At 38.4% G+C, this 13,417-nt stretch overlaps 1 protein-coding gene across 1 annotated transcript in view; it reads right to left on the reverse strand.

Annotated features, from left to right (window-relative positions):
* Nucleotides 1–13,417, reverse strand: part of RRM1 (ribonucleotide reductase catalytic subunit M1) — a 57,463-nt gene that overhangs the window by 30,489 nt on the left and 13,557 nt on the right. The window contains exons 5-9 of the mRNA XM_056115925.1: nt 12,804–12,863; nt 11,672–11,711; nt 10,779–10,941; nt 8,210–8,351; nt 59–142 (exon numbers count right to left, since the gene is read on the reverse strand). Coding sequence (XP_055971900.1) covers nt 59–142; nt 8,210–8,351; nt 10,779–10,941; nt 11,672–11,711; nt 12,804–12,863 — 489 coding nt within the window. The remainder of the gene's footprint in view (nt 1–58; nt 143–8,209; nt 8,352–10,778; nt 10,942–11,671; nt 11,712–12,803; nt 12,864–13,417) is intronic.

Below are 13,417 nucleotides of genomic sequence, written 5' to 3' on the forward strand. Positions count from 1 at the left end.
AATATAAACCTCTATGTCTAAAGATTTTTAGTTGTGGTATCTTTTCAATAGAGCATACCTTGTTCCCGCCTTGATCCACATAGCGAGCTGTGTTGTTATATACTCTTAGCATAGGTACAAGGCCATTGGAATTGCCATTAGTCTGAAAGAGAGACCAAGAATGAAGGTATCGAATGGAGAAATAGAGGACTGTAAGGGAAAAAAAATGACTCACTAGAGAACAAAATTACTCCCTGCCAATCCAATTTTGTTGGCACATTGCATTTCTACTTCTACTTTGAGATATCTCATTAGTTTTGATTTGCATCTCTTGGATAATTACAATTAGTGATGCAGAGCATTTTGTCATGTGCTTTTTGCCATTAGTATTTCTTTTTGGAGATAGTTTTCTGTTCCTTTCTTCTCCCCATTTTTGATGTGGTTAGATGTTTTTTCTTGTACAGTTCTATTGGTGCCTTATATATCTTGGACATTAATCTCTTGTGCCTTATATATTTTGGACATTAATCTCTTATCAGATGAGCGGTGGGTAAATAATTTCTCATTCTGTGTGGGCTAACTTTATATCCTGGTCATCACTCCTTTTAAGGTGCAGAAGCTTAGTCCCATTTGTTTATCTTTGCTTCCATTTGCTTGGTCAGTGGTGTTTTAGCCTTTAAGATGCCTTTAGCTCCAATGTCATGGAGAGTTCAGAATCAGATCTGATATTAAGGTTATTAATCCATTTTGATTTGACTTTGTTCATGGCATTAGAAAGAGGTCTGAGTTCATTGTTTTGAATCTGAGTTCATTGTTTTAAATGTAGCTGAAGTTTTTTTCAACACCAGTTTTTGAAGGTTTTCCATCCTCTGTAACTTACTTTTTTGCTTCTTTATCAAAGATTAACTGATCATACACCTACGAGTGTGACTCAGAATATTCAAATCTATTCCACCGACCTGGGGGTCTGTCTTTACTCCAACACCATGCCATTTTAATAACTACCACTTTGCAGTACAGTTTGTAGTTGAGAAAAGTGATACCTATCTTTTTTTCCCAAGGATTACTTTAGCTATCTGTGGGCAGGGGTGGGGATATTGTTTTATTTGAATTTCAAGAGTGTCTGAACTATTTCTCTGAAGAATGTCATGGGTATTCTTGTGGAGACTGCATTGAATCTGTACAATGCTTTTGGGACGATTGCCATTTTGATATTCTCCCAAGTTATGAGCAGGGGTTGTGTTTTCATTTTCTCATGTCCTCTCCTATTTCTAAAAGTAGTGTTTTGCTGCTTTGTTTTCCTGAAGTTATGTTTTGTTGCTTTCTCTTTAGTTAAGCTAATTCCAAGGTACATGATTTTCTGAGGCACAGCTGTAAGCAGAATTGTTTTTTAAATGAAAGTTACCCCCTTATCTTTCATTATTTACATATAAGAAAGCCATAGACTTTTGCATAGTAATTTTGTAGTCTGTCACTTTTCACTTCTTCCTTTCCTATCTAGGTCCCGTGATTTCTTTTACTTCCCTAATTGCTGTAGCAAGTACTTCCAGTACTATATTGAAAGTGGCAAGAGTGGGCAACTTGTCTTGTGCTTGATCTTAGAGAGGTTTTTTAATTTATCCCCCATTGGTTATAATATTTGCTGTGGGCATGCATTAAACGGCTTTGACTATGTTGAGGAGAGAAAGTTCAATTCATGAGTTTTTATCATGGATACTGGATCTTGCCAAATGCTTTCTCTGCACCTATTAATATAATCATGTTTTTTGTTTTGTTTTGTTATTGGCTGATTAAGTTGACCGACTTGGGTATGTTAAACCATTCTTGTATGCCTGGAATGAATTCCACTTGGTCATGGTATATGATTTTCTGATGAGTTGTTGGATTCAATTTCCTATTATTTTGTAGAGGATCTTTGCATCTATGTTCATCAGGGATACAGATCTGTAACTTTTTTGTGGAGTCTCTGCCTTTGGTACTAGGGTAAATGTTTGCTTCACAGACACTGTTTGGGAGTATTTGTTTCTTCAATTTCCTGGAAGAGCCTGAAGAAGACTGGCACTAAGTCCTCTTCAAAGGTATTTAAGAACTCAATGGCAAATCTATCTGGGCTGCGCTTTTGTTTGGGGGGAGACTTCTGATTACCATTTTGATTTCTTCGGAAGTGATAGGTCTGTTCAAATGTTCCATGTCTTTTGGTTCAGCCTTGGGAGTTTATAGAAGTCTAAGAATTGATCCATTTCAACTAGGTTCTCTCATTTTGTCGCATAAAAATTCTCAAAGTAATCTGATGACTTTCTGTGCTGTCTGTTGTGATACCCCCTCCCTTTCATTTCTGATTTGGTTAATAAGGGGACACACACTCTCTCTTTCTCTTCCCTGACCCCCAATCCTGCTTATTTTCTCAAAGAATCAGCTTCTGGTTTTGGTCATCTCTTACATTGTTTTTATGGATTCCAATTCATTACTTTCTCCTCTATGTCTTTTTGGTTTTTGTGGGATTTTATTTGGGAGGAAGGGGGACCACACTTGGCAATGCTCAGGGGTTACTCCTGACTCTGCACTCCAGAATCACTCCTGATGGTGCTCAAGGAGCCATATGGGAAGCCAGGGATCAAACCCGGGTGTGCAGCATGCAAAGCAAAGGTCCTACCCACTGTACTATCTCTCTGGTCACTATGCTCTAATCTAAGTTTTATAATTTCCATCATCCTGCCTGCTTCAGGCTCCTTTTATTGGTCATTTTCTAGTTTCTTAACTTGTGTAGTCATGGTATTTTTGTGGGTCCTTCCTGATGAATGCCTGCATAGTTATAAACTTCCCTCTTACCACCACTTTTGCTGTGTCCTATAAGTTCTAGTTAACTTCTGTCATCATTCTCTATTTCCAGGAATCTTTTGATTTCCTCCTTGGCCCACTGGTTGTTCAATAACTAGCTGTTTAATTTCCAGGAGTTTGAGTTATTTCTCCATTTCTGTTTATGATTAACTTCTTATTTCAGTGCATCAGGGTGTGAGAAAATAGTTGGCATGATTCCTACCCTCCTGGCTTTGTGGTTTATTTTGTCGTAGCATGTGGTCTATCTTGGAGAATGTCTCATGTGCACTGAAGAATGTATATTCAGTTTCTGGGGGATGAAATGTCATATATATATGTATGCATACACACACACACACACACACACACACACACACACTAATCCCCTCTCCCATTTCTATTTTCAAAGAACGTCCTTACTGAGCTTTATTGATCTATCAATAGCTAATTTATTTATTGAGGTATGAACAGAGCAGTGCTGAAACTTCCAACTGTTATTGTGTTCCTACCAATGTCTTTCTTCACATCTACTACCAGTTATTTTAAGTATTTACTTATCCCTCATTCAGTGCATATCTGTTTTTGAGTGTTGAGTTCCTCTAACGTACATATCCCGTAATCATTTATGACTTTTGCAGTCTCTTACAACCTTTTGAGCCTGAAGTCTGTCATCTGATACCAATAAGGCCAGAGTCTTTTTGAGGGAGTTGTTTGTTTCAAGAATTGTCTTCTAACCTTTGACTTTGAATCTGTTTGCTCTGACTTTCAAAATGTTTCTCTCGCAGGCAGCAGAATGTTGGGTTCTAATCTTTCCCACCACTCTATGTCTCTTAATTGCTGCATTTAGCCCACTGACATTGAGATTACTGTCATGGCGTTTTGTGCTATCTTTTGTAGGACTTTGGCACTATTTGTAGATTTGTCTTATCTTAAAGTACCCCCTCTAATTCTTCTTGTAAGATGGTTTTGAGTCTACAAAGTTCCAGGGCTGTTGTGCAACCATGAAGCTGTATAGGTTTCTTCAAATCTGAATGAGAGTCTGGCTGGGTACTCTTGGTGAAGTGTCAATTTTTTTTTTTTTTATACTATATCCCACCATTATTTTGGGGCCTGGAGTGTTTCATTTGTTAAATCCGTAAATCTTAAGGACAATCCTTTGTATATAATTTCCTTCTTTGATTTCTGCTTTCAATATCCTATCTTTTATCATTTTCATCATTCTGATTAGAATGTCCTAGAGTGGAGCGATAGCACAGCGGGTAGGGCGTTCGCCTTACAAGCGGCCAACATGGCCAACCCGAGTTCGATTCCTCCGCCCCTCTCGGAGAGCCTGGCAAGCTACCGAGAGTATTCGATATGCCAGACACAGTAACAACAAAGTCTCCAATGGAGACGTTACTGGGCCCGCTCGAGCAAATCGATGATCAACGGGAGGGCCTTTACTTTTACTTATTTTAGAGTATTTTTATCTGGATCTCCTTTAGTTGGTACATTCAGGTCTCCTGGATCTGGATGCGTGTACTCTCCTGCTCTGGGAACTTCTCAGCAGTGATGTCTTTGACTATAGCTTCTCCATACATAAAGTGCTTTCCTTGCCCTCTGGGGTGATTTTTTTTGTTCCTCCTGATTTCATCCCAAATCCTCATCAGCTATTTATTTTGAGGTGTTTTTCCATCTTTTGCTGTTGTCTGGAGGCTTTCTGTACCTCATCTTGGAGCTCACTGATTCTATCCTAAGCAGCTGTTACTCTGCTGGTGAGGCCTTCCCCAGTGAGTTTTTCACCTCGCTTATGAGATTTTTAAGTTCTGTTATTTGTTTACAGTTTTCTCATTTCTGCCCTGATATCTTTTGTGTATTATTGGCTGGCATTCCATTATTTCTTTGAGCTCATTAAACATCCTAAGCATTTCCACTCTGAAATCCTTTTTAGAGAGATTATGTAGGAGGTTATTATTGAGTCGTCAGGATTACAATCTTCATCTACTACGCATGATAGAAATCTACACTGCATTACCATGGTTCCATCTGTAGTCTGGGAGAGTGTCTATTCCACTTCACTCTCAGCATCCACACCACTTCCAGGAAGGTCTCTGGGGACGCCCTACTGAGGGATGAAGATTATCCTGTGGATACATTAATGGCTGCCCACTTTGGGACACAAAGCTGCCTTTTGACCTTTGGGTGAATCCAGGTTCCGCTGTGCATCTTTCTCAATGTCACGCAGGCCTCTCTGGTCCTCTCCTGGGTGGTGAATGAAAGTGCAGCCTCAGGGCACGCTTATGGAACACTTCAGGAAACCACGCATTTACTTCCTGGTATCTTTAATTTACAATGAGACATAAGTCAAAAGGATCTGCAATGAGGGTAGCTAAAATTAAAGCTCATGCTTTCAAAAGGCCAATATATAGAAATAGGCTTTGGGTAGAGGAAAACAACACTATCTCTTTCTCCCTGAAAGAATTCAAGGCAACTTCCAATAAGAATTAGGTGCAACTGATACATTAGGTGATAGGCGAGGCTCAACAATAAATGGGTCCTAGAAGAAAATAAACAGACTCCTAAAACTAGATGATACTTCATGAAATATCTAAAATCGCCATTTTAATTTCAAAGCAAGGCTTTTGAGTTCAGAAAAAGAAGCTATGCCTTATCCTAGTATTGTGTGTTACAACATCACATAATCTTGAATCACCACATAATGGAATAATGTGAAGGTGTTATTTTATTTTAAAATAAATAATAATGAAGGAAATAATAATTTCCTTCAGTACTTTCTTCGTTTGTGTGTGTACTCTGGAATTACTTCTATTGGGCTTAGGGGACCTATAGGGTGCTGGGAATTAAACCTAGCCAGCTTCATGCAAGGCAAATACCTTACCCATTCGTTGTACTCTCTCCAACCCTTCTAACTTTGTTCTATCAGGTTCTTTTTCACATTACAGATAAGAAAACAAACTCAGAAATACAAAATAGCATGTGCTAGGTCATACTACTAGTAAAAAGCGCAGATAGGATCCAAATTCAACTCTTAACCAAAATCATTATCTTGGCTCCTGATAAACAGTGAACCAGAAAGGGGACAGAATTGACACCAATATAAAGTACCAATGCTAAAAGCTTAAATTCTGGCACTATCACATATTATGTGATATATAAGTATAATTTACATATCTGATCTGTAACTTAATTTTCTAAACACGCTTTCACACTTGTAGAATGAAAATATGTCATACTGACGAAGTATAGGGAGTAAAAGCTTCTACCACAAGTCTAAAGTATCTCAGAAAGCTTGAGTAAAGATTAACTATATCATGCAAGACTTTTATAACAGTAACCAAAAATGATATCCATTACTGTTATTTCTAAAATAAATAAGAATCCCAACAATCGAAGTTAAAAAGGATCCCAGAGAAGCTGGAGAGATAGTACGGGGGTTACAGAGCTTGCCTTGCAGGTTGCCAACCAGGGTTCAATCCCCACAATCCATGTGGTCCCCTGAGCACCCCAAGTAATGATTTGTCAGTACAGAACCAGGAGTATCCCCCTGAGCATTGCTGGGTATGACCCCCAAACCACAAATAAAAGGATCCCAAAAACCCAGATCAGAGATTTTCATTTCATTTCATTTCATCATCCTGTTATTCGTCGATTGCCTCGAGCAGGCCCCAGTAATGTCTCTTTCATCCTAGCCCTGAGATTATATTCAAGGCTCTTTAGAAGAATGAGACCCATCATTGTTCCTGGTATTTGGCATATTTGGTACGCCACAGGGAGTTTGCCAGACTCTGCCCTGTGGGCAGGCTACATTCGATAGCCTGCAAGTTTGTCCAAAGTAGGAATGAAATAATAAGATGTCATAAAAAGATGTCCTGATAAGATGTCGCGCGGCCGAGATTTTAATCCTTGGAAAAAGACATAAAAATAAATTCAGTTGCAAAATGACTCATTCCAAGTCATATAGTCATTAACAGAAATTCAGACCTTCCAAAGCCAGTACTGCTCGACCTTTTGTTTACTTATGGACTCGAATCTTTCTACAATCACATTTTTTTACACTTTTCTTGAGGCACTACAATTTACGAAGTTATTCATAACTGACTTTCAGACATACAATGTTCCAATACCCATTTCGCCTCTATGACAGGCACTTTTTTTTAGGCACTGTGGTTTATAGTACTGTCACTGATAAAGTCTCATACATAACTTTACCACCTCCCAGCACTACCTCCTGCTGCTCCAGAGTGCCATTTCCCTTTACCCTTATTCCAGTGTTTCCATCCCTGTCCTATTTAAACCCTCAACACCTCCCCCGCTAACCTCACCAACCTCCACCCATGGTAAGCTTCATATGAGACTGTTCTCAAGTTCTAAGCTTTGGTTACTGGTGGCATTTATTAGTCCCCTAGCACATCTCTTTCTATCCACCTATGAAAAAGATCTTTCTGTGTCTGTCCCTCTCCCTTTGACTAACTTCATTCAGCATAAGCTCCAGATCCATCCACGTAGCAGCAAACTGCAGAATATCATCTTTTCTTACAGGTTAGTATTATATGTACCAGCTTCCATTGCGTATATGTATGTATGATTTCCATTGTGTCTATGTACCACATTTTCTTTACCCAGTCACATGTTTTCACTTAAGTTGTTATATGGATTTTGGCTACTGTGAAAAATGCTGCAACGAACACAGGAGTGCAAATATCTTTTCTGAAAAGTGTTTTTGAGTCTGTGGGGCAGATTCCAAGAAGAATTGCTGAGTCATGTGGAAGACCAATTTCTAGTTTCCTGAGGAGTGTTCACACTGTTTTCCAAAAAAAGCAGACCAAACGAGGGTTTCCTTATCCCCTGCATAACCAACACAGGTTGTTTTTGTTCTTACTGACAGGTGCCAGTCTTTTGGTGTTTATCTCACTGTTTTGATTTTCATTTCTCTGAATAATAGTGAGAAGAGCTCTTTTTTTTTTAATGCCCTTTGGCCATCTGTCTTCGTTGAGGGAATTTTCTTTCCATCTCTTCATCGCATTTTTTGATAGACTCATAAGAGGTTTTTTCCTTGTGAAGGTCTATGGTTTTGTATAGTTGTTGTATTTTTTTTTTCCTTGTAAAATTCCACCACCAACTCTTTACATATCTTGGATATAACCCTTTATTAAATGAGTGAGTGGTGGGCAAATATTTTCTCCCAGTCTGTGGGTAGTCTTTTTATTCTGGTATTGTCTCCCTTGAGGTGCAGAAGCTTCTTAGTTTAATGTAGTTCCATTTGTTTATCTTTCTAGTCTACACATTTTTAAGTCACCGATATGCCAGACACAGTAACAACAAAGTCTCCAATGGAGACGTTACTGGGCCCGCTCGAGCAAATCGACGATCAACGGGAGGGCCTTTACCTTTACCTTTTACCATAAAAGCTTACCCCAGCAATGTAGCTGCCAGTAGCTCGAATACAACTCACAGCAACACCAATTCCTCCAGCAGACTTGGAAATCAGTGCACATTGCTTTAAAGTGTCATAAATGCCTTCAATACTATCATCTTTCATACTGAGAAGGAAACAGCTATGAGGGGAAAAATTACAATTGAGCAAAGATATTTAACAAAGCATTCACAAAAAATGACCATACAATCCAAAGATATTAAGTTACATAAATAAAACATTTGATTTTGGGGGCAAGGCAAGTAGTTTAAAAGCACGTGGAACCCTTAGTTCCATCCACAGCATTGCATGGTGCCCCCAACACCCAGAGAGCAACCCCTGATCACTAACCTGTCAGCTGTCCCCAACACTAAGTATGCCTCCAAGCAAACAAAAAACTAAGATCTGAGCTTTACGAAATCCATAGGTAGTTTTACAAGAAAATCTTTCATTGTTTATGACAGTAAAACATACCAACACATGATCATTTTAAATTACACTGCTGCTTAAACTAGATGGTAATTAAGAAAATAAAGTCTCATAAAGCAGCAGTTTTCATCCACCTGTCCATGTAACGAAAGTTCACAGGTATGAAAAGGTTAGTCATTTTTATATCTATTTTGCCAAAGTTATTAAGAGTACTAAATGGCACAAAATATTAGGGCAATGAATAACCCTATATGCTTTCTGATGTCAGCATAACCATGAACTCCTAATATAAGCAAACTTGCGCTATCTACCTTGTTCTTAACATCAGAGGACTGGAATAGTGCACCCTTTCTCAGAACACGGCATCACCTCTACTACTGTTACTCTTCCCAAAAATTTGGGAATCATCCTTAACCATATCCAAACTACTACCAAATTCTGCAGTTTTATTGGAGCGGAGCGAGAGCACAGCGGGTAGGGCGTTTGCCTTGCACGCGACCAACCCAGGTTCGATTCCACTGTGCCCCTCGGAGAGCCTGGCAAGCTACCGTGAGTATCTTCCCCACACAGCAGAGCCTGGCAAGCTCTGTATTCAATATGCCAAAAACAGTAACAAGTCTCACAATGGAGACAGTTACTGGTGCCCACTCGAGCAAATTGATGAACAACGGGAGGACAGTACTACAGTGCTACCTCCTAATTATCTCAATCGCTCCACTCCCTAATCCAAACATCTATAATCTCTTGCACCAACTACTACTACTCTAATTGTTCCTATTATCCTCTTTCAAATTGTACTTTATTTTGGCTTTTGGGCCACACCCACTGATGCTTTGGTACTACTTAGTTATGGGACTTAAAAGATTTGCTCCTGGTAGTCCCCTGAGAAATATGTAGTGGTAGGAATCAAATCCAGGGTTCCTGCATGCAAAGCATATGCTTATTTTCTTTAAGTCATTCCCTGGGCCCCACATTACCTACTTTTATAATAATTTTATTAGGGCTTCCTAAAAGATAGTAAAGCAGTTGGGGTGCATGCCTAGCATATTCCCAGTCTGAATTTCATCTCTGGTCCACATGGTCCCCAGCATTGCTGGGTGCAGTCATGGAGGCCACTAGCACCACTGGGGCGGTCCGGCAATCCTGGCACCACAGGACCCTATAGTATAGCAGTCTTAGGTCCTTTCATTAAACCACTGGTCTAGTTGGCCAAGAATTGTAGTGGGATGCCTGGACTTCTGGAGCACTCAGAAACCCCTCCCTCACCACATACACACCCCACTTCATTGGACCAGAAAGACAGTTCAAAGGGTTGGAGTGCCAGCTTCACAGGAGGCTCAGATTCAACCCCCAACACTTCATGGACTCAAGTAGCAACCGGATCAACCCCCAGCAACAATACCAGAAGTAGCCCGTGAGCAAAAGAATGTGGCTCAAAAGCCAAAAAAGAATACAGAAAACTTTATTTTAAAATAATTCACAGAGGTGCCTGGGCAGGGTGGGAAGGGATAAGGAAATAAACTGATTTCTGTAACATTTCCCCATTTAAAGTGTACAATTACTAATTTTCAGTGTATGTAGAATCACTACAATCTCAGGACATTTCACTATCAGTATTTCTACTTTTCTCTAATTCACTAAACACTTTGTAATAAGACATCTTTCAAAAAATTAATTCTTCTTTAATCAGTGTAGGACTAAGATTTATTAATGAACTTTGTTTTTTTGTTTTCTGGGTCACACCGGCAGTACGCAGGGCACAATACAGTTGAAGGATCAAACCCCAGCCTCCTTCACGCAAAGCATGCTCTCCAACCCTTTAAACCTTCTCCTGAGACCCTCCAAATTAATTAATTTTTTTTTTTTTTTGCTTTTTGGGTCACACCCGGCGATGCACAGGGGTTACTCCTGGCTCTGCACTCAGGAATCACTCCTGGCGGTGCTCAGGGGACCATATGGGATGCTGGGAATCGAACCCAGGTCGGCCGCATGCAAGGCAAGCGCCCTACCCGCTGTGCTATCACTCCGGCCCCCAAAATTAATTTTTATGTGATAAACTGCCCAGTTTCCTCAGGTTGAAGTCAATTTCCCTTCCTAAAACCATTTCAGAATATTAAAAAGCACTACAGATGACACATACCTAGAAAGTTGTGGGCGGTTGGTACCAGCATTGAAGAGAGTCGGAGAGGCATGTGTAAACCACTTCTCAGAAAGAAGGTTATATGTTTCAATGGAAGCATCAATATCTTCTTTGTGAATTCCCACAGATACTCTCATCAACATATGTTGTGGTCTTTCAGCCACTAGAAGCAGAAGGGTTTTTACATGAAGAGATATATCAGAAAAAATAATCTAGGACATGTACTCGAGTCAATAACATGAACATCAGAAGACAATTTATAATACTTTCTATCAAAAGCCAGGGATCTAGCTCAGAGAAGTTAAATACATGCCTTATAAACATGATCCCTGGGTTCAGTCTCTGGCATCAAAATAAAACATTCCCATCAATAAGCAGAACCATTATTCATAAATAATTCATTTACCACGAATCACGAATCACGACCATCCTGTTATTCGTCGAAAAATTATAAATTATAAAATTCATTTATAATTTTTATAAATTAACGATTCATCAAAAATAATTATTTAAATTGTTCAAATTACAGTTAATTTGAGTTAATTAAATAATTTATACTGTAAAATAAAATTGTTTAAAAAGTTACTTGGGAGCTGGGGAAATAGTAAAGTGGTCCCATTTTGATACACAGCACTGATGGGCCCCCCAAAACACGACTGTATGTGGGTCTAGAGGCCGCTCAACAGACCAAATGTTGGCACCAAGTATTTCAGAGCCCACACAGGTAGCCAATAATAATAAGGAGTAGACCCCAGGTCCCCAGAGCATGACTTCGAGAGCTCTCTTGTTTCCTAAAACACATCAGAGTAAAAATGGAAATGTTAAAGCTAATAGGTCAAAGCTCTACATTCAATATAATGAATTGAAAATGTAACACAAATAGGTTTCTTCACCTTTTCCATTGATCTTCAACAAATAGGACCGCTCCAGTGTCTAAAAAAGAGAAAACTAACTAAAAACTTCCAGAGTACAATTTTTAAAGACACAATGAACATAACATTAATAAAACAATATAGCAACCTATTTAAGTTTTCTAATTTTTAATACAGTTTTAAATAAAAAATACTAGATATTTATTCTTAACTAGCTTTAATTTAAAATATAATCAGGAGCTGTTTTGGAAAAATTGCTTAAAAATTTTTGAAAATAACACTAAAAACAAAAGTGTTTAACACCATCATCACCATTAGTTAGCAGTAATATAGTGCTTATAACATATTTAGGCAACATACTCATTTACTCTTCAACAAAATGTTGCTAAAACTGTATTACTATCATCCCTATTCTAAAGTGAAGAAACCAAAGCACAGTGAGATTAAGAAACTTTCTAATAAATAGACCTGGACTCAAGTGGTCTCACCTCATTTATGTTCACAATACATAGTGTAATACCTAAACTTCTCTGAAAAAGTATTTGGCACACAACAGGGATTTAATAAAACTGTTGCACAGACAACAGAGTATGAAGTAACTCTGAGAAAAAATACTGGCTAATCTGCTTCATAACTCCTCAGTTTACCCTGAAGAAATACTGGGAAATTTTGAAAATTATAGTCGGATAAGCTATCTTTTCTTAAATTCAACCACCAGCATCCTAATCCCATTCCAGATTCATCCCAAATCCTTCTTATTCCCTCTATAATTAACATAACTATAAATAGCAGACATAACTATAAATAACTCTCCCCCCTCTCCCGTCCCTACTTCTTTTTTTTTTTTTAACTTTTTAATTTAATGACTGTGATAGACCTCTTACAAAGCTATTCATGATTGGATTTCAGTCATATGGTATTGCAACACCCATCCCTCCAACCAATGACATTTCTCAGCACCAGTGCCCCCAGGTTCCCTTCCATCACCCTCACTGCCTGCTTCTATAGCAGGTGCTTTTTTTCTTCTCTCTCTCTCTCTCTCTCTCTCTCTCTCTCTCTCTCTCTCTCTCTCTCCCTCCCCCCCAGTCCCTTTTAAACCCTGTGTTTCTTGATTTTAGAAGAAATTCCTATTTACTTGAATCCCGTTACTTACTTTAAAGCCAAAGTAATTATAAGAGAAATCTCGGTCGTAGATTATGGCAGAATTCAGGCGCTGATGGAGGAGAAAAAGAAAAGAAATATGTAATGAAGATGACTAGATTTATTTTCATAAACAAACCTTTCAGCACTGACTCATAAATTATTATTTGATATATAAGATAAAGAATACTAAAGATATGGTTTTAAAGAGACTAGTACATGCAGATGTTACGTTTAAATAAAAACATAATTTTCCAAAGTTTCCTTATTATGTTTATAGTTGATAAAAAGAACATGAATATCCGTAAATTTTTTTAGATTAACTATTAGTCCAAAAGTATATCATATACCTACTGCTCTCATTTTAAAATTAACCCATTTTAAATTGCCATAATATATATTATGAACATTGTCAGATACTGATTTACATTAGTTCTCACTTTTTTCTTCCAGTTTTTAGGCTACATCAACAGTTCTCAGGTAATACTACTGGCTATGTCTACAGGAATGATTCCTGGTAGTACTTAAGAAACCATATATAGTCTTAGCATCAAATGTGAGCGGCTGCAAGCAAGGCATGAGCCTTAACTCCTATACAAAAATCCAGTCTTTTGACAAATTTTAGAC

The sequence above is a fragment of the Sorex fumeus genome, unplaced genomic scaffold, assembly GCF_029834395.1.
Source record: "Sorex fumeus unplaced genomic scaffold, SorFum_2.1 ptg000030l, whole genome shotgun sequence".
In the NCBI taxonomy this organism is placed as follows: domain Eukaryota; kingdom Metazoa; phylum Chordata; class Mammalia; order Eulipotyphla; family Soricidae; genus Sorex; species Sorex fumeus.